Genomic DNA, 24,942 nt, shown 5'->3' with positions numbered 1-24,942 from the left:
TGCATCCCTTATGCCACGTGAAACAGAGCCCTTCTAGGGAATTGGTCTGCAGACTGTTTGTCTTTCTTCTGGGCACTCCTCCACTTACAAGACAGAGGAGCTACAGGGCAAAAGATGGAAGTGAAGAACAATGAGATCGCTGCTCGTCTGTTTGCTGTGTGTAACCCGCAACGTGCCTGCCCAAGTTCCCAGCCGATGAAGGGCAGAGCCCAAAGGTGAACAGTGAAGGTGTTCACCTTGTGTTTGGCAGGGCTGCAAGGCCTTCCAGGCTCTAGGTGATCTGCTCCAGAAACTGAGCACAGCCACCACAAGCCCAGATGCTCAGGCCTCGAGGACACCCTTAAATTAGGCTTTAACTATCAACATAACATTGCCTGTGCTAAGGACAGGGCAAAACTGGATGCAATTCCGGAACAGCTGTAGCAATAAAGAGTGAGGTTTTAAATGATACAATGCGGTTAGGTCAGTGTGTTACATCCTGCTTATAGATGTGCCCTCCCAGAATGCAAGAAAAAGTGTAACTACTCAGTTCCTTGCACACCATTTATTGCCTATGCTGGTGCTGTTTTTAACGAAAATGCACGTGGCTCAGACGAGAGTTTGCTTGCTTTGCCTTGGCTGCTGCATTCCAGGCTGGGTACAAGAAAGCTAGCTTTCCAAAATCAAGGGCACATGCTCAATCAAGAAATCTGGGTCAGGCACGAAGGGAGCAGAAGAGGTACCAAGCAGGGAGACCATGGCAGAACCTATCCCCAAAAGCAGACGGTCAGAGTGACGGAAGAGGAGGGAGAACATTCCCGGGAACCCTGTGTTTCTGCACAACTTCATCCAGGCCAGGAAGCCACTGGAATTTGCTGGCTTCCAGTGGACAAATCACTTCAAGATACCTAATAGCTGTCAAGAAAGGGAAGAAATGGCACTACTGTCAAGCCTCCCATCCGCCTCAGGCAGAAGGTTTTTGTTTTCCATGTTTACAAGCTTGCCTCCTCAACAAAATAGAGACAAAGACTCTTGGTACACTCACTTTATGGACAAGAAGGGGCACCTCAGTTCTGACCACTGAGGTTTCACATTAACAAAAATTTTATTCTACTAAATCTTTATCTCGTAGAAACAACAAAGATGAGGAAGGAACTACCATAGTGATTTTTTTCAAACACTGATAATTAGAAATAAAATTGTTAAATTACTTTATACAGTTTCAGAAGTTATAGGAAAAAAAAATAAGTTAGATCATTATGTGCTCTACATGAAATTTACTATCTTCTTATATATTTTTTCAATTTCACTTACATTTTATGTAAGTAACAATGCCTTCTCTTCAACCGTTGCAAATATTTCATTGAGCCATCTGAACATTTCAGTATCAAAGTTAACTTTTGCTTTCCTGTTATCTACAATAAAATTTGCCTTAAAGGATAAAATCTTCTGCAAGGTGACTTAGGTTATATGGTCAGAGAAAGCCAAGTTTGACATCCTTAATCATCCTGTGCAGTCCAGTGAACGGCTCATGAAATAAGGCATTACACACAGAAAATACAGGCCAAGTTACCTGGCTCCTACATAGTTGTTTCCCAGGCCAAGCACACCGTATCCAGTTAAGTACTTAGATCACATAGCTTCTTATAAAAAATGAATGCAAAACTCACCACCCAAGACAGATGTTTCTGAATACATTCACTGCATATTCTTCTGGTATCCCACCGGTTTTCCTAGACCTATCATCCACATCTCAATCAAGAAATTACTATTCCCAGCAAAACTGTAATTCACTAAAAGTGCTAAACAGCAGAGCCTGAGAGCATTTTTCTACATCAATTTTCACTGCATTTCAGAGTAGCATTTTAAATGCTTCAGTGTCTGAAGACAAAGATCAATGCCCTTTTCTGGATATTCAGAAACATATGGCTACCTATTAGATATATTATAATATTATATATTGAAATGATTTTTCAACACCTTGCTTTGCATACCCATTTGGGAGGCTTTTCAAAAACTGGTTCTTTTGCTATGGAACTTCAGAAGCAATGTTGCCATGCCAAGTTTTAGAACAGCAAAGAATGAGGATCAATTTCTAACCCCTCCTGTCCATCCATATAAAGACCGTAGATTTAGCTGAGTGACCTATTAGTACAGACAATAACCACAACCCTATGACGACTGACTTTTTGAAAACTCTGTTTCAAACTTACTTTCTAAAACCCAGGCAAAGCAAATTAAGAGCCTGCATTCAACCAATGTCTTCTGTTGCTTTTATTTATTTATTTATTCCAATAAATTTAGTGAGGAAGCAAGACTCAGGCTTCTAATCTGTTAGGACATTCACTACTCAGTTCCTGCTAGAAATCACACTTCCCCACATTGCCGTTGCTTTGCACCTCTCAAAAATGTTTATTACAGTAGAATAAATAATAGATCTTTAGAACATAGACACACACGTGCATATGTCATTACCTGCGTAAATTCCCAAATAAAATTTAAGGTCTAGATGTTCAGTCTCATTTGCTCCATTATTTCCATTTGTTGTGACATTCAGCTTTTCTTGATGATTTGCCCTGTGGAAATGCATACAGAAGATAGTGATCATCAAATCACATTCTGCAAATATTCATGAGTATGTTTAACTGTTTCTAGATTCAACTGTGTTGAAATCTTCAGTTCACAAGATCCCATGTACTGATGCTGTCATGCATCACGCAATGAGAAGAAGCTATCACAGCTTCAGCATGAAGTTTTATTTTTTTTCCACTCACAAAATGAGTACAGATTAGGAAAGGATCAAGCATATTCTGAAGTTTCCTAGAACAGTTTTTTTCCCCCTACCTATACAACAGTGATTTCTACTTGACAAACAACTCTTTTCCTTGACTCAAAAGACAGAAATGACTGACTAGTTATTATCATTGACTTACCAGTAAGAAAGCCACCAGTCCTGGAGCACATATGCCACCTTGAATAAAAGAAGCAAATACAAGAATCATTTTACAAAATGAAAAAAACATTAGAAAATCAAATTTCCTTCCTATTCTTTTATGTTCTCTGGGAAAACATCACATATTCAGAAAAGTATGCCATCCAGTCTTTCAAGACCAGCAGCAATTTGCAAAGCACATTAGAAGGTGCATTAGAATCCTCTACAAAGAAAGAAGTTACCTTAAATTACCTTACATGATAGCAAACTAAAGGAAAGCAATACACTTAAGCAAGCAAAATATAGTAGCTCTTCCTAATGTATGTTAATTGCACATTAAAGAACTCCTTTTTTCAGTTCCTAAATTTGCTACTACAAATATTCCAAAATGCTTTTTGATTAACAAACTTTCTGATGTTACCAGTCCAGAAATTTGTGTTTGCAGGAGATAATTACCAGAAACAGGATCGAAGGAAGATGAGAGAGGAGAGGGAGGGAAAAACTTCTACTGCCACCTTCCTTCTGTGTCGAGAGTGACTATAAACTTATAACAGGACTATTTATCTCAAAATACACCTCTGTTCACACAAATTTAAGTTCTGGGCAGTCTATTGCACAGATCCCATCTTGCTCAGCTAACTTTCAAACAGACTCAATTCAAGGAGAAGCAAAAAGAACATAGCATGTCTAAATACACTATTTTATTTTTTACTGCCAAGACCAATCATTTCCATGAAATGAATTTGAGTTTTCTCTGCAGGAAACAGAGAGAAAGGCAACAGGCTGTCCTCACAGAGCTTCCTCAGCTCACCATTTCTTTCAGTAAGTTTGAAAATTATTTTCCTTGTCTAAAAATTCTTTTACATACTTGCTACACTCTGCATCACACACAATATTTCACTTTCTTCTTCCTCTAAACACCGATCCTCCTTCTAGACTTTCATTTAACCTGCACTTATCAGCAGAAGAGCTTTTATTTAATTAATTCTATAATACCCCATCCTTCCATAACCAGTCAATTTCTTTGTATTTCCAGTTGAGGAAGGTATTGTTTCTTCAGATTTGTTAAATAATAATTTGTATACCTTATGATTTTGTTCTGTATTTTCAAAAAATTAGACTGGCTTATAATTTTTGTGCACACTGCCAGGAGATTTATTATTTTATTGAATAATTATGACTGTTGAAATAAGGATCAGTGCAAGACATCTCAATGCTGTACAAAAACTCCATACCTAAAAATTGACCAAGTATACTACAAAATTATTAGACAAAAGAACATCACCCCCTCCCCATTTTAGTTGAAACATCACAATAACAAGCATACACTACATTAAATAAAAAGGTAAAATCAAAATACAATCATTATTATCTGTGGTTCTCAGCAACTTACCTGTGCCAAAATATTAAATACTATAAGTATAAAAATCACAAAGTAGTTTGCTCCCGCGGTGAAATATTTTCTGTAAACCTTAAAGTTTATTTTTCCCTCAGAGCGACTCTCCTCTGGCACTGCAGCCAAGGCATTTTCAGCCTGAAAAAAAAAAAAAAAAAGAATAAAAACCATTAACCTGGCAGTCATAGATTCAGATTAAGCTACTTGAAAGACATGGTTCAGAATTAGTAAACAATTAAATAATAAGATAAAGTGATTACACATATAAAAACTATCCCAACTACAGCTTTGGCAAAAAAAATAATAAAAAAATAGTCTCATTGCAGTAACACTGAAAAACCTACTTTGCTAAATGACACTGGGAGGATTTTATTTTGCATTGCATCGTGTAACCTGACTTCATTTGCAGTCAGAAATATTTGCTCTAACTGCCAACACTGCTAACTACTAAACCAGATTTTTTCTTTTCTTATACACTGCCATCAGTCATCAGGACCCTGAAAACTAAGGCCCTGACTTGGGAAAAGATCTGTTTTCAGAGTCCAAGTGTGTATAACCTTTCCTTTTCAGAAAGGTATTTAAAGTAAATAATCTTCTGCAAGTTTGCAGCAAAAATCAGTCAACACCTGCCAAAGGTAGCAAATTACACATAAAGTTCTAATCACCTCCTTGCAAGTACCAACAAAGCACCTGTTAATAGGAAAAACCAATAAAATGACAAATAAGAAATCATATTAAGCTAACAATGGACAGGGAACCATAAAAGACAGAAAATAAAACAGGAATAAAATAGGTAGAAGAACCTATAGTTCAAATCAACAAAATTCTATTTTATTTATTTTTTTAGAGCATATGTGATAGAAAAAGTGGTGCCAGTTCAGTGGACATACACCATTTGATACTGTTGTCAGTGGACATAGCTGTGGAATCAACAGACCCGACTCAGATGTGAAAAGAGAAATCCCAATTATGTGCCCACAAGAGAAGAGAAGCCTATCTTGCACTTTTTTGTTTGTTTTTTTCCCCCCATCCAACAACTCTACTGCTGCTAAGAAGTTCGTCACATTTGTGGATTCAATAGCAGAGTTGCCTGAGAAACAAAAGTTAGCAGCAATTTTTTCTCTTTTTTTTTTTTTTCTGGGGGGTTGTCTCTCATTTTTATTATAGAACAGAAAAATAAATAAAATATACCCACAGCATAAAGATGAAAAGCATCAAGGACACGAAGATTATCTGTTCCATGGATGTAGCGCCAGCATAAGTTTAGCATGGTTATAGGGCTCCTGCACTGTTTTGTATGAATGCAGACACACCATCATAAGGCCACCTCTGGTATAAAAACATTATGGTTGTTTTTGCCCGGTGCAGACCAAGAGATAACAAGGCACCCGGAAGTCAAGTTGGCACCATAAAAGCACTCTGTTTTCGATACCAGAAGAGCCAGGGAGAGCCGAGCAGTGGCATCCCAAGATTCCTCCCTCAGGGCCTGCTCATGATCATGTGGGGTATTTTAATGCCAGCCATGCAAATGTAGACTTCGTGTGAAGCCATTACTTCTGCACGCATTTGCCAGAGCTCAGGGTTTTAGGGAAAGTATTAATTTGACCTCAGCACTGTACAAACACACAGAATCCACTCAATAATGTGGTATTGTCCCTTTAAAGTACCACTGTCAGAGGACAGGATATAAGAAGCACAGAAGAATTCTTTTGGATACCGATGGGAATGGTTCCCAGAGCCAGCAGAGTTGATACTGAACCTAAACAAAGCATGCTGGGTGTGAACACAGCTGCACAGAGCTGTGGGATGCCTGCCCTCTGCAGCCCAGGTGGTAGGACTGCCAGCCAAGCACAGCGCTGGGCAGCCTCACCACAATGAGCTCTCACCTGCTAACGGCATCCAACACTCGCTGAAATTCCAGTGCAGCAGGAAAAGCCTTTATCATAGCCTAAGTCAGAAAAATACAGCCAAACAAGAACTGCAATGAGCACTCACAGGTGGTTGCTCCACTGCTCCATCTTTCATCGAGTGGACAGAAGAATCCTGGGACCAGACAGAGGACTCCGAAAAGGTACGGCTGCGGGAGGCCTTCAGGTTGGGGGTTCCTGGGACTGACGGCTGTTCTGCCTCCTCATCTTTTTTCAAAAGGGAAGCAAAGTCGATGCCAGACCTCAGGAACTCTGAATAGGTACCTTTCCCCACCATTTTACCCTACAATTAATACAAGTTTTGATTATCTTCATCATACACTTTCTGTAACAGATATTTTTTTTGTACCTGTCCCTGCTGCTCCTGGAGTTCTGCAGATGCACATCCCTCCACAGAAACTGAAGGGAAGCCTTCTAACTATCAGTTCCTCATTTAGAAGAGCAAAACCAAGCTGTTCACTCTTTTCCAGTCCCTTCCTGGCAGCTAACCAAGCATACAAACGGGATGACAGAAGTCCCAGTTACAGCCAGGTGAGAATTACCTCTTTGGAGAAGCTGTGGAAGACAGCCATGGAGCTTTAGAACATGCTGTTGAACCACATACATGACCATCAGTCTTTTTAACTTACTCCTGGCTGTTTTCACAGTCTGTGTTGCTTCTTACAGCTCTGTCACAAACGCACCTCTAGAAAACTAATGTAACTCTTAAAGACACCTGAATGGGAGGAAAAAGGCAGGTAGAGTACTTTTTCACAACTTTGTGATGCATCAAAAGTAATCTGAAGTACTGTGCCACCCAACATTAAAAAACATCTGAAGCTTTTGCATTTCCTCCCTACCCATGACAATCCAGTACAACTAAGTTTGGAAGGAACCAGTTTCACTGATGGACTGCTTGTTCTCAAAGCTATCTGGGATCATTTCTCAGTCTTAGCTTAAAAAAGGAGGACTAGTTTTAGAAACAACAGAGCTCTTTATTCACACAAAAGTTAAAAAAAAATCAAGGAGAAAAACAAAGCGTTAATTTTATCTGAAAAGAAATAATTCTCTCACAACATAATATACATATTAAGACAAAATTAATATGTAAAAGTGCATATATATGATAAAATTCAGGAGCAGATTTTTCAAGGAAGGCATTCTAAAAAGAATTCATCAGTAATTCTAAATCTTTAAAAATATACATGGTCATCAGTAAACAGAAAATTTACAAACAAGAAATAAAAATGCTTTTTTCCATTCTTAGATTATTAAAGACAATTAGAAAGTATGTGAGATGTGAAAGTATAGACACTGATATCACTTACATCTTTTAAGATTAGAATCTGAGTTGCGGCACGGAGATATTGCAACTGGTGAGTCACCAAAACAGATATCTTTTGATGTAAGGCCTGACAAATACATCTGCAAAGAGATGGAAAAATATTTAAATAAAAAGGTAAAAAACATTTTGATGGTTCCTAGCAACTTCCACTCAATTATACAGTGTTAAATATAAAATAAAGTAATACCCATGCATATTGGATGTCTCAAAATTACGCTCAAAAAACATGCTGCTTATTTAACTTTTTACATTTTAATGGTAGGAAACAGAAAATTTGTGTTTCTGTTTTGGGGTAAAAGAAAAGGAAATATCTTAAGGACGTTTCGTTAAAATTGTATTCAACATCCTCCTAACAAATATACATACCATAAGTCTATTACAAAGAGGTTATTTAACAAGAATGAAACTAACAGAAAGAGAAAGGAGGGCAACATCCTGTGGACAACTATGGAAAAACACCGCCAATAAAAGCCACTTCAGTGAGATGAGCTTTCACAGCAGCTGTTAGAGCAAGTTACTGAGAGGGCTGGAGAAGCAGACAGGTCTACTGCTCTGAGCTGCATTCAAGTACACATTGATGGGGAGGAGTGAGATCCTTCACACGTCTCTGACCTTTTCGCATGAAAGCAGGGCTTACCCTCTACTGCCTTACCTGCCCACCACCCCTCACTCTGCACCCTCAGGGCTTCCCTATAAGTTTGGGATTTAGAGAGAGAAGGGACTGGGAACAACAGAACCAGTCAGTAAGTGCAGTTCAGTCCCCTCTAGTTTTAGCAGAAAAGACATCTGGTGTTTAGGTGTTTTTCAGGAGGTCCTTCAAAGGCCAACCAGAGCCAAAAAATAATAAAAATAGATCATAGCAGTGGAACAGCAGTTTAGATGTGCAAAACTCTGCAAGCCTGCTGCTCTTTGTATGCAACAGGGAAGGAGGGCAGCACTGACACAAGTGAATACCCAACGCTTCCCAACCTTTTGAGAGGGTTCCTGCTTCTCAGCCACTCGCTTCCTTAGGAAAACATGCAAAACTCATACTGTCAAGAACTGAGGGGGTCAGTGAAGGTGTACGCATTAGCACTTTCCATTTGGACCTGGTGTACATTTTTGAAGATCATCTCCCAGTTGTCTCGGCTCGACCTGCTGCGGTTCATACTGATGAGTGGTACTGGGACACATGAACTGGACTTCTAGATGAAAGCAAGCTGGAAGATGCGTTGCAGGAGCACACCTCGTATTCAGCTGCCAACAGGAATGCAGCCCATAGGGCCCGATTATGGCTTCTGCTAGAAGCAGAACCTTCTGACCTGCATGTGGGCCTTGGCACCGTGTTTCCCTTCAAGGACCCACTCCTACTGGAGTCATTTTCTGCTACCACGACACAGGAGGGTGGCACTCAGCACAAAAGAAAAGAAAGGAAAACAAACAAACAAAAAAACCATATACCAATTTTATCTCCTCACTCCCCCCCTAAAAAACACAACCAAAACCACAGCAATCTAATAGTAAAAATTCAATAAAGAAATGCAAATAAGCAGTATTGGGAGTAAGGCAGAAAAAGAACAGCAGCTGAATAGCAACGATACAATATTGCACACTGTCTCTCTTAAATTCCAGCTGTGTACCTGGTGAACTCCCTACATACAGCTCTTTACATCTATTTATCACTTGGACAATGACTGTTTATAACCATGTATTATAACATGGTTAATGCTAGTATTAATCAGAATCATTACAGGCAGAAGATGTATTACACAGTCCCAAATAAACCGTGCAGTAACAGTTAAAACCAACGCTCTTACTGAGCGAGTTACCTGCCTCCTGTGCAGCTTTCAAGAAGTAACCATAAACCAGTGATGCCATTCTTAAATGATCAAGGTATAACAATTGATCAAGACCAGGTATTTGCAGCATCATAGCTATTCGAGCAGCTGCAACTATTTACACACCAAACTCTTTGTGGGAGTATTATTTTGGGTGTGGAGACTGCCTACCCTTTGAGCAGTCCCTGAAAGGAGCCACCTGGGAACTGGAGCACCAGCTTAAGGCATGCAACAAAACAGAGTCTTCAACACAACCTTTCCAGAGGACTGGGCAAACATCAGAGATGCTGCAGGATATTTAATCGCCTAGTAGGAAAGTTGAATATAGCAGATATTCACTGTCAAGAGACCTAGCTTTCCCTTACTATCTACAGGATGGGTAGAAAGTATCTACTAGTGGGACTATCTACAGCCCATATCCTACTTTCATCACTGAATTTCTGTGTGCCAGATGTATGTCTAACACCTTACTGGGACACACTAGACCTCCATAAAATCTCAGGGCTGAAAACCTTTAAACCTTGATCCTGAGTCATGGTGAGCCCATTGTACTTTAAGTTAGCATTCAAAAAACAGAAAAAGGAAAAAAGTGGATTATCTCAGCAATTAGCATTGTCAAGAGCTGTCAGCACAGCATCCAGCATGAACTTGATCTCAGGAGAGAAGGCAAAAAATGACCTCTGTGGAAAAATAAATTTCCGCAGATATATCAGATCACTCAAATGAGAATTAAAAAAAAACCCACACGACAACAGCAACTCTCGATTTGATGTCTATCTGGGTAGAAAGAAACTAGCTGAAGAGTTTGTTGATAACAGATGAGTAGAAAAATTTTTGTCACAATTCACTGGCATGAGCCCAGGGAGGAAAAATCACAACAAAGAGCATATACCTCTATCTATTACTCAGTTAAACAACTCACTGCTCAGACAGCTCACTAGAAAATTTTGCCATTTAAAATACAGTATCATCAGGAAGCACTGAAGCTGCAAAACTAGTAAAATAGTAAGTATACACTTAATGTCTGTTTCAACACATCAGGCTATTTTTGAGCTTTATGTTCTAAATTTTTAAATGTATATATTCTGTCTTTGACAACAACCTCTTTTGCAACGTACAGTGAGCATTGATTTTATAGGGTGCCATTGCTGCCACAGAAGACTGAAGTCAGGGTTCAAAGAGAAGTGCAGTATAGCCAAATGGGATAAAAGACCCAGAACAAAATTCACAGCTCACTGAATTTGTATTTGTGAAAACTTGGTATTGTCATAGAAACGAAACACAAAAAATCCAAAATAGTCCTGCAGTGATTGTGGTTTGAACTGGTTCACTAGGGCTCAGTCTCATCCTATCTACTTTTAGAAATACTGCTGTGTACAGAAGAAGAACAACCATCATCAAAAGCAACCAATTCTAGGTTAACCAGTGTCTCATTTATGCCCCAAAACGCCTCTATCATTTTACCTGCTGCTTAAAAACCCTCAAAATTCCCCTTCACTGTGTTTCTTCTCCATTACTCTCCCGAGGGCCATCATCTTTTAGTTAGACTGGGAGTAACTTCAGTGTATTACAGCAGAATGAATTACCGCACAAAATGCCATCACGTCATCAGATCATGAAATATACACACACACACGTGTGCACATGCAGCCAGGAGAGATGCAGACAGTGAAGACCCAAACGTTCTTTAGCCTTTTTAGTACAAGGAAAAGGGGGATGAAAGAACTACAGAAGTTTCAGCTTCTACTCCAAGTAAGAATCAACTTAAAATTAAACTTTCCTGACATATCCTGGATGGGCTGTTTTGCATGTTTATTTGTTTTAAACTCAACATCAGAAATTTCAACATCCTTGACAATGTATTCCAGTGGCAAACTACCTTTCCCACCACCAATCTTTTCTCTAAAACCCAGGTTTGGTGTAATTTAAATCCACCACTTCCCAATAAACCATTCTTCCTCTGTGTACAGTCCCTTTATACATGAAAGCTTCAGTTTCTCTTTCAGACAGCTTTTTTCCAGACAAAAACAAAACAACAAAACAAACAAAACCAATGTAGATATATACATTTCAAGTAAGAAACAGTTTTCTCTTTTTTTCCTTTGACATCTCAACCTTCTTGATGGGCTACACTGGAGTCTGAAGCTGGTCTATGTTTTTTTGGGAGTGCACCAAATCAAATACATTATTCCAGTTGAAACCTTACAGGTACAAAACACAATAGGAAGATTATTTTACTTTGCCTGTTCTGCCAGAAACATTACTGGTCATAAATCCCTGGGCACAGTTTCCTTGACAAGAGCATGACTTGCTGACTCATACTGGATTTGTGACCTTCCATAATGTGCATCTCCTTTTCCACAAGACTGCTACACAGTTGATCCCTGCCTATTGTTCACAGAGCCATACTTTGCACTTATCCCTTCTGTGTGCATCTATGAACTCACACCCTTTAATCACGACTTCCCAAATCCCTGTCTGTCTCCAGAACTGCCTGAAGCATTGCCCAGTTTTCCAACACCTGCAAAATGTAGCATCAGTGACCACCATCATCATCCAAAGCACTGAGGATGGACTCAGGACAGATCTCAAAATTACACACTTCCAATTTGACATAAACAAACAATATTTTAAGTTAACAAAGCTAAGTTAACAGGATATCACCCATTTAAAAACCCACTGCACTTCAACAGAAAACAACTATATAATTAAAAAAAAAAAAAAAGCTTGAGCTGTGATAATGCAGGGCATGTGGCAGAAGACACTTGCTCAGGAAGGTGCCTACAACAGCACAATTGCTCCTCTAGGTAGAGGCAGCATCTTGGCACCTTCGTGCATATGAATCTTCATTTGTTCTTCCTTCCGTATCAGGTTTTCCTTTCTTCGAGACAAGTTGTTCTTTAATCTTTTTTAAGTTTTTATCTCTAAGAACCAGCTTTCTTTCACCTCTGCAAAGTGTTTCTTCTTTAATAATTACACTTTCTTCCTCACTATTCTTCTTGCCTCTCCTTTTGGGAAGTTCACATGCAAGTTCAACTTTATTCTAGTTAATACTTGTATTGGTTTCAGTGGAAATAACCGCTGAAATGAAATAAAAGCACATGCAGAAGTGCTCACAGGCGTAAACCCTTTGTTATATTAATTTGTTTACTTAATTTGCTTTCCTCTCATTTCCCTTCAGATTTAAAAAGTTTAGGAAAAACAATCCACCAACAGTTTTTGTACGTTTTGAAATTTACAGAACTTCAGAACAAAAAAAATGCGATATATTTGCCAAAGACACAAACGCCACATCTGCTTATACTGCGCTGTTTCTATTCCTACGCTTATCTTGCTAAACATTTATTTCCATCTGATGACAAGCCCCAGCCTCCACTGGGATGACGCATAAGGACAACTGTACTGACACAAAATAATGGTCCCTAAGATCCATTCTCCTGCCCCAGACACCAGGCAGCAGTGAATAGCTGGCTGAAATATATAAGCAAATGTACAATGATGCTTTCTTTCGTACACACTTCCAGCTTACAGAGGCCATATGTTAGGGATTTTCTGAGGCAGAGACCTTTGTGTTTAAGTAGCTCTTCATGAACTTTTCCTGCATGAATTTGTACAGCACCCTCTTGAGACCACTTCTATTTTGGTATTCGTAACACTTCTACATCTACGCCCACCGACCACTAAAGCACACAACTGCACTGGGGTTCTCTCAGTGGTTTGGTTTTTTAATTTATTTTATTTTGGCTTTTATATTGTGTGACTAAAAACCAACCAAACACATTTATATGAGAAAAAAAGTAAAGCTTTACAGTTTTTGGAAAACACACAATGTACAGTGGTCACAGTTACGCTTTTCTCTTTACGAAGAAAACAAGCAACATCACTATGACATATTCATACCTTTTAAGCATATAATCTGCAATAAACACAATGAAGTCCAAGGAATTCCTATTTTATCACCTACATGTAAAGTTATAACTAACACACTTTTAAGAACACCACGTGTAACACAGAAAAGAGCTACATTCAAGTTTGCCCAGTGCTACGTTAGGGTTGTAATCACTGCTCTTATATCGGAGGCATGATGAGCATGGACCAGGTGTAAATCAAAGTGGGAATTCTTACAGATATCCTTGAGAAATCTTCAATTTCAAGAGATTCTATGTAAAAGAGAGCTGAGGAAAATCCTCATATTTACCCAACAGCTCCCTTGTATATTTGGTGTCAATGGACAAAGCATGTAACACGTATATGCCTTTAAACACATCACTAAGTACCTGCCAGGGCTGTTGTTCCTCCGACACAATGACTCTGCCTGTAATCCCTCTACAGCAACGACTTTCTAGCTTCTGCCCGCTAGTTTTACAGAAGTGATGTATTCAACTTGCTTTGGAGGTCTACACCACCATAGTAGGTCTTTTCCCTCAAAGCTCCAACATTACAGGAAATTTAAAGTATAGCCCCCTTTGAGGGAGATGAGACTAGAAGCATTTGCACACTCCTAAGCATTCCAAAAATTAAATTGCTTTAAAGAGATTGAGTAAATATTCAGATCTGTACATGGAATTAAAAAAAAAAAAAGAAATCCTTTAACGCATTTTCCCTACTTCATTTTCCTCCTCCCCTCAAGCACTTCTGGGTCTGAGGTAAGAATGCACTAAGGAATTCAGGACATCTTATCCATGCACTTTACATGATGGAATTTCCTGCTCTCCTTTGCCATCAGATCACTTATTCCTTACCTTTTTATGCAATTACAAAGGACACCTGTGCTACAAATCATGCCTGCTCCCTTCCCTCTCTTGTAGAGGAACTCTCAGTTATCTCAGATGGCGAAGGCGAGACTTTATCTTTCCGAACACCTGGCCAAGCTGCCAGGCGACTCTCGAGTCAGCCTCAACATACGGTTATTCAGTGATCCACTGCTCAATTACATGGCACAAGACCTTTGAGTTCCTACTGGAGGCTATCATCCCCTGGTACCAACATGCTCCATCTGAGTAAGTGCTAAAGTTCAATTGCCTCATCATTATTACTGTGATAGATGCAGTTACTGCCTAGTTCTAGAGGCAAAATTGAGAGAGAAAAGACATTTGACCCTACACTCAAAACAGCTTGACCACACGTTCAAAACAATTTGTGCAGAACTCCCTTTGACAGGAGGAATGATACACCTGTGCATGCTATTCCCAAACGTGATCACAATTTTAGGTCTGATTTCCAAAGATTCCCAAACTCTCTAGTTTCCACAGGTGCAGAGGAGAAACTGAAAGAAATCAGGTTGATCATCAACTGGGACTGGGCACACAGCTCCTGTCACTAGAAAAGATATGAGGGAAGAACAATACCTGGAAAAGAGTATCTGTCTCAATACACTGGTGAAATAAAAATCTCTCTCTTAAAAACACCTTTTTAAAGTCAGCAGGACATAATTTCTGTCCAAAGGTGATCTGAAACCATACAATCTATAGAAATATGTTTACAAAGATGCACGGGGAGAGCAGGAAATTTCTTGGGGTCCAAGCATGACTGATTGACTTTCTTAGAGCACCACAGGCTATTCCAAATTTTGTCATACAAGGAAATGTGCCACAGTATCTACAATATGTGTCTTTCATTTCAAACCTGGTGGAAAAGCTAAAGGTCTCAAAATGCCACGTTCCCTAAAAGTTAATGAAAATATATTATATACACACATATATATGTGTATACACACACACACAGATAAACAAAAACATAGAACTATACTGGTGCCCTCCTTTGTGAGAAGGCTGACTCACATCTAGTGTTAACTATCAGAGAACTCACAGGAAAAGAGGACACAAATAACAAAAAAATAGGGAATCTCCAGTTCATACTTTATTATGCCTCAAGGAATCTCAGCAGGAGAGAGAAATGCATTGGAAAACTAGCTTCATCTCTTCTGCCATCCACAGAACAACTTGTCTCCATTATGGATACATTTGTAAGAGACCCAGTCCCTCATTAATAATACCATGGACTATTTTCCCATCGGAGCTGTGTTACTCTCATTCTCCCTCATTTTAAAAGAATTTATCTTTTTTAAACTGTTTACTGCAGTAGCTGAACAGAACAGAGAGAAGCAGCAAACATAATGAACCAGCCCTCCACAGACCATAGCTTCAGGGAATTGCTAGGAACATACCTATCTTTAAATGCAAGCAAATAGGCTAAGCACTTCTAAAAAAAAAATAATTAAGCATTAATATAAAATTACAAAGAACAGAAAAAAAAAGAGCAAGTGAACTGAACAATATCCATTTCAGATTCTCATTAAATAACCCCCTATTTCTTCCATCTTGTCCATTGTTTTACGCCTTGTGGTTTGGATTCCTGGGGGCAGTTTGTATGAAGTGGTCTCAGACATTCCTCAACGTGATGTTCTAAGAAATCATTCTTGCCCAAGCGTTCTCTTCTGCAGATTTCTAGCACTACTGAGGAAGCACTAAGGAACAAGCCCACTCTTGTTATTCAAGGCAAGCTACCAAACATAAGATTCTCCCCACTAACCCAGCACCTTTTACAGCTGCCATGCAAGCCTCAGAAGACAACCTCCTTTAACACCTTGATCAGGGGAGGCATTTCAGTTTTCCTTCCCACTACTACTTCACACAGTCTGTTTACCCCACAAAATGCTTTTATTGTACTTTATCTGTATAGGTCAAGCTGATCTAGAGCTGAGGAAGAGGCAATGAAAACACACGCTGCTAGGAAGAATCCTAGCCAGTTTTCCAAGTTACAAATTCATCTCCTTATTTCTTCTCACCTCCACAGAGTTACCAGGAAAACCTACATTATGCACACAGAGCAATGGCCTCTAGCTCCTTTACGCTCTTGCACATACAAAAATCCAGACGTGCAGTTCTGCAGCAAGATGTAGAGTAGACTCTCAGTGTCACAGCTCACATAAAACAGAAAAAAATAGAAGAGGCAACACAGCCTCCTTTGCACTACCGTACTTTTGTGTTTCCCTGTTAGTGAATAAACCCTCAGATCTAAGGGAGAGACAGACTGACAGCCTAGGCACGCTCACTTTCAGAGCACTGCACAGACACATTCAGATGCTGAAGCTGTCAAGTGATGCTGCACAAAAACAGAGAAGCAGCAGCTAAAGCTCAGATAGCTTCAACAGGCACTAAAGGAATTTGACAAAGTATACAAACTACAGAAATAACGATGGCCACGTATCAGTTGTGGCAGGTGAAAATGAACACGCATAGAACAATGAACATAAAGCCTACACATCACAAGACTTTAACTCCATACAAGCTCCTGGAAAGAAACAGTAGCCATTTGAATGTATTAGTAAAAGAAAATGTTCATGGGGTTTCCAAGGGAACTCGAGATTTGAAACTGCCAATATCAACTGGATGCACAATTTTCAAATTTAGATTCTAAAAGCTTCCATACTGGGGAATAAAAGAACATGCATGCAATGACGGTCAACGCAAATTCTACAACCACATCTTCAAGACCAAGTTTTTATGATTGTCTAGGGGTGGGGAGTGGGGTACAACAGTAAAAGTAAATTAATTTATGTAGTAGGAGCGTGGAATTCAATGAAGGTAAGTATGCTCCAGAAAATGCTTTCATTTAAGGTTTTAACCAAAGCCCTGTGAATTCAATCAATGGAAGTTTCTCCTTCCACTTTTAATAAATTCTAGATCATACCTTTTGATAGAGAGGAGTAGGCTATGAAGAAGCAAGGACAAAACACTGGCTGGGAATAACTGGATTATTCTTGTACTATCAATGTGCTGTAGATTAGGCAGTTTGAAAGAAGAGACGGAGAAGAGGAAATTTATTGAGAAGGGAACCTGATTTTTAATGAACACTGTCCTATTTCTTCAGAAATGGGGACAGGTCTAATCTCTCTCTCATTTATGGTAAGCTTATGCATTCTCTTTTCCTCTATTTCTGCTCTTCACAGTCTAGTCTGCGGGCCATATTTCCCTGTTTCACTTAAGAGAAATTTCAACCAGTCAAGAACTGAAATGAAAAACCACTCAAGAATCTAAGAGAGTTCTGGCCTTTTTTTCAGCCACCTGAAGTGCTTACTACTACACAAATAAAGCTGCAGCAAACTAAGAAGTGATTGAAAATACTGCTCTACAGTGTTCTTTACTTGGTACAAATATTCATAAAACCCATTATTGACGTACGAAATATGACTTTTTTTTTCTTCAAGAAAACAGCACGTATTCCTTTAGGAATAATTCTAATTCTAACATCTTCAAAGCAGAGCTTTACAAGACTTTTAATAATAATAAAATAACAGTCGCAAGAAAAAAATCATACCTCTTCCAAATATATGAGAGAAGAAAAATAAACACAAAGTGAATCATTAAAAGTTTTGTGAAGAGAACCATCTACCCAAAAATGCTTTCTCAAGTTCTTCTATTACAAACTGAAAGATAGCAATGGTATTATAAACAAAAATAAAGCAACAACATACTTTTCAAATAAATGTCTTCCAACTTCAGCATCTACTGCACTCAGTGGATCGTCCAAAAGATAGATGTCTGCATCTTGATACACAGCTCTACAAGGTTTAAAAAAAAGTCAGCATCACAAGGTCTTAAGCTCATTTACTTCAGTCAAAGTCTGTCAACTTGTACATTTTAGGAACAACAAAAATACTAGCCTGGCCAGATTTACACGGGCCTTCTGTCCCCCACTCAGTGTAGCTCCACGATCTCCTATGACTGTCAGGTCACCATCTGCTAGTAATTCCAAGTCCTGTGAACATAAAGAACAGGCAGGAAGCATTTTTAAATCATTTTAACCTGAAACAAACCTGGTTCAACATAACTTTTTCTTATTTAAATAGTACTGTTCAAGGTATCACCTCACATTACAATACAAGAACTCATACGGGATGAAATATCCACAGTTTATTTACGACTTTGTACCTTCAGCAAAAGATAAATAAGAAAGTGGGAAAAATAGGTGAGATCTTAAAGTTCACTTTTTCAACAGGCTTGCCAAAGGAAAGTGCGCTACTATTCTTAGTGTTATGTTGAATATCTGGTGGTGATTCAGACCACCCTAAAATAAAAATAAGTATAGTAAAAGTAACTCATTTACTGTTATAACAAAATGAGCTTTCACAATAAAACTGAAGTAACTTCTATCAGTAGATTATTTTCCACTGGCCAATGTCCCTAAGAATTCCATTAGTTTTGTTCTCATTACACTGTATCCAAGAGAAATAACCACACCATTCATTACACAAAATTGATTAATTTATGGGGCTCGGGACTATGAGTGAGAGAACAAAATTATACAGCGTTCCATGTTATACTACTTTATTTCCTCTTCAGGAAATACAGAAGTTTTATACTGAGCTGCAAAACATATCCACAACTTCTATAAGATACATAAATTTGAAACAAAACTATGAAAGCAAATCTACCATCAACTATGAAGTTTTTTTTAAATGCAGTTTGCTGTCTGTTAAAGTCACTAAAACCTTAAGTTTAGACAACAGTCTATGACCGAATATCAGTAGAAGATATTAAAACTCTACCTACTATGTGTAAAAACCTTGCAAAAGAAATTCATCACAGTAACCATCTGCTTTTCACCTGTGTTGCTGCTGACAGGAATATTATAACATGCTGCATAAAACCTTTTTAGCTGCCAAGCAAAATGTCTGTTTCTTGACAAATCTGGCTTAATCCTCTTCTATATCTCATGTCACAAACTCCTTTACACACAGACCTTTCAAAAATATTTTTTCATAAAACTACTTGGGCTCAGCAAGTTCTCCAATACATAGCACTAAGGTTATAGCCATTAGCAATGCATAGTACATGATATACATGATTTTTTAAAAAAGCATAAAGGATATTTACAAAATGAAAGTCACAAATAGTGCTAGCTTCATCATTTGTTTTTCCACATTTTGTTAAGTCTACACATGTATCTACCATAACATCAATGAATGGGGCTAAACATAATTACGAAATTAAATAATTGGGAATAGCTTTTTCCAAATTTGTCGGAGCTTCACATAAACTACATCCCCCTCTAGTGAAAGTTCTAGGAATTACAAGAATGTCCTTACATGTGAATGTCAAAAATGATGCACAAATCCTACCACTTAACAGAAATATATTTCCCATTATACTAATAAAAATCCATTCTATGTATTATATCTTAAAGCACATACCACTAGACCGAAATAACACGAAGAAGACAATAAAGATTGTGAAAATAAAACACACAAAGAGAAAAAGCATACCTTTTTAAGAGCACAGACTTTTAAAACTTTTTCGTATTTTTCTTTCTCGTATTCCTTGTCAAACAGTATATTACTTCTTACTGTACCAGAAAACACCCAAGGCTGCTGAGAAACATAAGCAATTCTTCCAGCAACATTTATCAAACCTTTGTCTTTAGGCAGCTCACCAAGCACAGCACTTAAGAGTGAAGACTGGAAAAGATTCAAAAATAAAAAATGTAAAGTCTGATTGCATTGAAGACACCACGGAGACTGAGAAGTGTTTACTGGCATGATGGCCTACTTCACCCTGTCACTCAAGCTACTCTTAATTGTATAAATGCACTAGTACCCTTTACATGCCGTCTTAGAAGTAAAACACACAGTACTGCTTAACTTTGAACCATCTCCTCCCCACTCACAGGTCATCTGCCTTGCTTGAATGACAGTACCTCCATGTAAAGTGTATCATTATACACAAAAAAACTTCACATTTTCAAGTTTTTAGACACGTTTAAGAGACTCAAAATCCCCACAGAATGGAGTAAACATCAAGACTTACTTTTCCAGCTCCTACAGGACCAATCACAGCCAGCAATTCCCCTCGTCTAACAGTAAATGAAAGTTGCTGAAGTGCTGGGCTTTCTAAACTCTGTGGATTTAAGAAAAGTCACACTTAACCGGTATTAAATACACATCAACAAAATAACTCTTTAGAAACAGAGAACAATGCACATAAATGACTCTAAATTAGCAACCCATACGACAACGATATTTTCAGACATACAGTTTGCCTCTTCATAATTCACACACACCTCTGAAATGCACTGATCCTTAAGCCCAAACAAGTAATTGACACAATTGTGTTCAGGGAATGAGGAACCTAAAGGCAGTAGCAGAAGCACTTCCTCCCAGCACACACCTCCTGGCTGCAGCTGGGACAGCAGCCTCAATAACAGGAGGTCTCCAGCTGGCCATCTCCATGGCATTCACCAACCTGGCCCCGCAGGTCCAGCTCCACCGAGCAGTCAGGCATCTGCTGTAAGAGGGAGAGTTTTTGAAGTTCTCTCACAGCCTGGGAAAGCTAGGTCTGTGCTTGCTCTCAAGGCTGCAGCCAAAGTCAAAACAGAAAAATAACATTTGCTTTGACACAGCTTCATCTCGTGCGTCTTGGAGGCCTCTGACAAACAACACTGCAGACTATTTGTGTAAAAATACATGACCTGGAATTCTTTGTTTGGTAGTCCTTATTAATATGCCTATCCTTTATGTTACACCACTGATAAGAGTTTATTTCTCAACATATTTTGCACCTCTCCTACCAAGGTATAATTGTAAAAATCAAAGAATCATGGAATGCTCTGTGCTAGAAGGGACCTTAAAGACCATCCAGCTCCAACCCCGTGCCGTGGGCAGGGACACCTCCCACCAGACCAGGTTGCCCAAAGCCCCATCCAGCCTGGCCTTGAACAGGGATGAGGCACCCACGGCTCCTCTGGGCAGCCTGTGCCAGTGCCTCACGACCCTCACAGTGAAGAGTTTATTCCTAATATCTAGTCTAAACGTACCCTCCTTTAGTTTAAAGCCATTACTCCTGTCCTATCACTACACTCCCTGACAAAGAGTCCCCCGCCAGCTTTCTTACAGGTTCCATTTAAGTACTGGAAGGCTGCTATAAGGTCTCCCCGGAGCCTTCCCTTCTCCAGGCTGAACAACCCCAACTCCCTCAGCCTGTCTTTGTAGGAGAGGTGCTCCAGCCCTCTGAGCATCCTCATGGCCCTCCTCTGGACTCGCTCTAATAGGTCCTTTTCCTCTTGTGCTGGGGGACCCAGAGCTGAATACAGCACTCCAGGTCTCACGAGAGCAGAGTGGGACAATCCCCTCCCTAGATCTGCTGGCCACGCTGCTTTTGATGCAGCCCAGGACACGGTTGGCTTTCTGGGCTGCAAGCACATATTGCCAACTCACGCTGAGTTTCTCATCAACCAACACCCTCAACTCCTTTTCCTCAGGGATGCTTTCAATCCACTCATCCATCACCCAGTCTGTATTTGTGTTGGGGATTGCCTCAGCCCAGGTGCAGGACCTTGCACTTGGCCTTGTTGAACCTCATGAAGTTCACACAGGCCCACCTCTCAGGCCTGTCCAGGTCCCTCTGGATGGCATCGCTTCCCTCCAGCTTACTGACCGCACCACGCAGCTTGGCGTCATTGGCAAACCTGCTGAGGGTGCACTCAATCCCTCTGTCCAGGTCACCAACAAAGATGTTAAACAGCACCAGCCCCCAGTACCGACTTCTGAGGAAGACCACTTGTCACAAGTCTCCACCTGGATATCAAGCCATTGCTCTTTGAGTGTGAGCATCCAGAAAATTCCTTATCCATTGAGTGGTTCATCCTTCTAATCCACGTCTCTCCAACTTAGAAACAAGGATGTCATGTGGGACAGTGTCAAATGCTTTGCACAAGTCCAGGCAGATGACATCAGTTGCTCTTCCCCTATCCATCAATGCAGTAACCCCGTCACAGAAGGCCACCAAATTTGTGAAGCACGGTTTGCCCTTAGCAAAGCCACGTTGGCTGTCACCAATCACCTCTTTGTTTTCTATGTGCCTTAGCAGGGTTTCATCAGCTAGGAGCACCAAGGCTCCATGATCTTGCTGAGCACAGAGGTGAGACTGACTGGCCTGTAGTTCCCTGGGCCTCCCTTTTATCCCTTTTTGAAAATGGGGGGTTATGTTTCCCCTCTTCCAGTCAGTGGGAACTTCAATGGACTGCCACTACTTCTCAAATATGATGGACAGTGGCTTAGCAACTTCATCCACCAGTTTCCTACGGACCTGCACATGCATCTCATCAGGTCCCATGGACCTGTGCACCTTCAGGTTCCTTAGCTGGTCTTGAACCTGATCTCCTACAGTGGGTGGTTCATCATTCTTCCAGTCCCTATCTTTGCCTTCTGCAACTTAAGCGGGGTAGCTAGAGCACTTGCTGGTGAAGACTGAGGCAAAGTTGTTGTTGAATACCTCAGCCTTCTCCACATCCTGCGTAACCACATCTCCCATTTCCTTCAGGAGAGGGCCAACATTTCCCCTAGTCTTCCTTTTATCAGTGACGTACCTATAGAAGCCTTTCTTCTTGCCCTTGATGTCTCTGGCCAGATCTAATTCTAACAGGGCTTTAGCTTTCTTTCATAACCTAATTGCCTGGACAATTTCTCTGTATTCCTCACTGGCTACCTGTCCTTGCTTCCACCCTCTGTTGGCTTCCTTTTTGTGTTTGACTTTGGCCAGGAGCTCCTCGTTCATCCATGCGGCCTCCTAGTGTTTCTTCCTGACTTCCTTTTTGTTGGGATGCATCGCTCTTGAGCTTGGAGGAGGTAACCCTTGAATATTACCCAGCTTTCTTGAGCCCTTCTTCCCCCCAGGACTTTATCCCACAGTACTCTACCAAGCAGATCCCTGAGGAGGCCAAAGTCTGCTCTCCTGTAGGTCAGGGTAGTGAGCTTGCTGTGCACCCTCCTCAATGCCCTAAGGACCTTGAACTCCACCATTTCATGGTCACTGCAGCCAAGGCTGCCCTTGAGCTCCACATTCCCCACCAGCCCTTCCTTGTTGGATAGAATGAGGTCCAGCAGAGCACCTGCCCTCATTTGCTCCTCAATCACTTGGAGAAAGAAGTTAACATTGACACACTCCAGGAACCTTCTGGATTGCTTATGCCCTGCTGGGTTGCCCCCCAACAGATATCGGGGTGGTTGAAGTCCTCCTCTATGAGGATCAGAGCTTATGAGAACACGGGGCTGCTCCTATCAGCCTGTACAGGATCTCACTTGTTCAGTCTTCCTGTAGCAGACCCCCACTATAATGTCACCTGTCTTTATAATGTCGCCTTCTCTTTAATCCTGACTCATAAACTCTGCCAGCTCTTCATCCACCCCCAGGTGGAGCTCCATGCAGCTGGTCACTGACACAGACAGTGGCACCCCCTCGTCATCCCCTCTACTTCTTATGAAAAGAAAGGATCCTCATGTCTTTAATAGCTATTCTAAACCAAATAGCTAAGGGTCTGGTGCAGCTCCCTCTCATTAAAGCAAAAATCCCTTGTAACAGGATCTGCCCTTACATGCATCTGAGGCTGCCCTAAGCGTGCCTGACACTAAAATGCAAACAGTAAAATACTAGCATTTAAAAAAAAAAAAAAGAGCTGGATATTGCTAGTATTTCTATTAAACAACCACACTAAAACCCAGCCCTAAAATTCAGCAGAAGAGCACAACAGAGAAAATCTAGTGCCCCTCCGAACTACTGGTAGGCTGCTTAAAATCTCCAGGCACCTTCTGAAGTGCAGGAGGCTGAAAAGGCTGGCACCTGTCCCTGCAAGGAAGCTGCCCTGTGACCCAGCTCTGGGACTGCCGAAAGGGGAAGCTTGCAACTAGCTGTTTCAAATGATCTGGGGGAGACATGGGTGCAGTATCCATCCAAACCTGTGACAGCTGGGCTAACAAACACGTGCCTCCTCCTCCTCAGGCCAGGAGAAATGCTCGGTGAAGCAGCAAGGTCCTCAGAGCCCAATGGCACTCATCCATCACAGCTGCCACCTCTCTGTATGAAATCAGAGTCACTCTGCAAGAACCCAAACTTGTGTGTGCTGTGCCACCCCGCATACCTACTGTTGTTGCTGCCGTTATCCGTCCCCACGAGGTGGCAGCAACAGGGATCTTTTCTTTTTTCTCCACCCCACCCATCAGCATTTTACCATGAATATGCTTTCCCAGCCTTGAGTGCACGCTCGGTTCAGGTATGGAACTGGAGCTAAGGTCGGGAGAACTCCACTAGCTTGTGGCAGCCAATGCATTTTTTAATGCAAGGTTTATAGGATGAAAAACTATCCTTTAATAAATTGATCTGAAAAATCGATATTACTTAGAAAAAAAGTACTTAGAAAACTAAATAAGCTTTTCCACACACCCCTCCACAGCCCCTCTTGAGACCTCTTGATGTTGTGTTTCTGTATTCACAAGAGAGCAAGGGGACTTCCACCCATGCCAAGGTTTTCGAAACAAAATATTGTAAGAGCCTATGAGTAATGTTAGAAAAAAAATCAAAGTTTTTAAATTAATACCCAATTATTATATATTAAAGCAGTACTGTAATACGTCACAGACCCTAAAGAAAAGCAAGAAAAAAGCACAGCCACATATACCTCAAGGGCATGGTATTTCTACAAAATAGCATTCCTCATATTAAAGGCAGTTTGTTCTATTTTTAGGCACTGAGACACTTAAATAAGAGCACAGACTGATGTTACAGCTAAGTTCA

General features: G+C 40.3%; 1 protein-coding gene across 5 annotated transcripts in view; it reads right to left on the bottom strand.

Annotated features, from left to right (window-relative positions):
* The window catches only part of ABCC4 (ATP binding cassette subfamily C member 4), a 153,014-nt gene that overhangs the window by 95,620 nt on the left and 32,452 nt on the right, over positions 1–24,942 (bottom strand). For all 5 annotated transcript variants that reach the window (XM_035564875.1, XM_050716991.1, XM_050716996.1 and 2 more), the window contains 9 exons: positions 20,185–20,274; positions 19,644–19,835; positions 18,042–18,136; positions 17,853–17,939; positions 7,543–7,639; positions 6,303–6,518; positions 4,305–4,445; positions 2,913–2,950; positions 2,455–2,555 (listed from right to left, as the gene is read on the bottom strand). In XM_035564875.1, the coding sequence (XP_035420768.1) occupies positions 2,455–2,555; positions 2,913–2,950; positions 4,305–4,445; positions 6,303–6,518; positions 7,543–7,639; positions 17,853–17,939; positions 18,042–18,136; positions 19,644–19,835; positions 20,185–20,274 (1,057 nt within the window). The remainder of the gene's footprint in view (positions 1–2,454; positions 2,556–2,912; positions 2,951–4,304; positions 4,446–6,302; positions 6,519–7,542; positions 7,640–17,852; positions 17,940–18,041; positions 18,137–19,643; positions 19,836–20,184; positions 20,275–24,942) is intronic.

This window comes from Cygnus atratus, chromosome 1 (genome assembly GCF_013377495.2).
Source record: "Cygnus atratus isolate AKBS03 ecotype Queensland, Australia chromosome 1, CAtr_DNAZoo_HiC_assembly, whole genome shotgun sequence".
NCBI lineage: Eukaryota > Metazoa > Chordata > Aves > Anseriformes > Anatidae > Cygnus > Cygnus atratus.
This window is presented reverse-complemented; position numbering and strand designations above follow the sequence as displayed.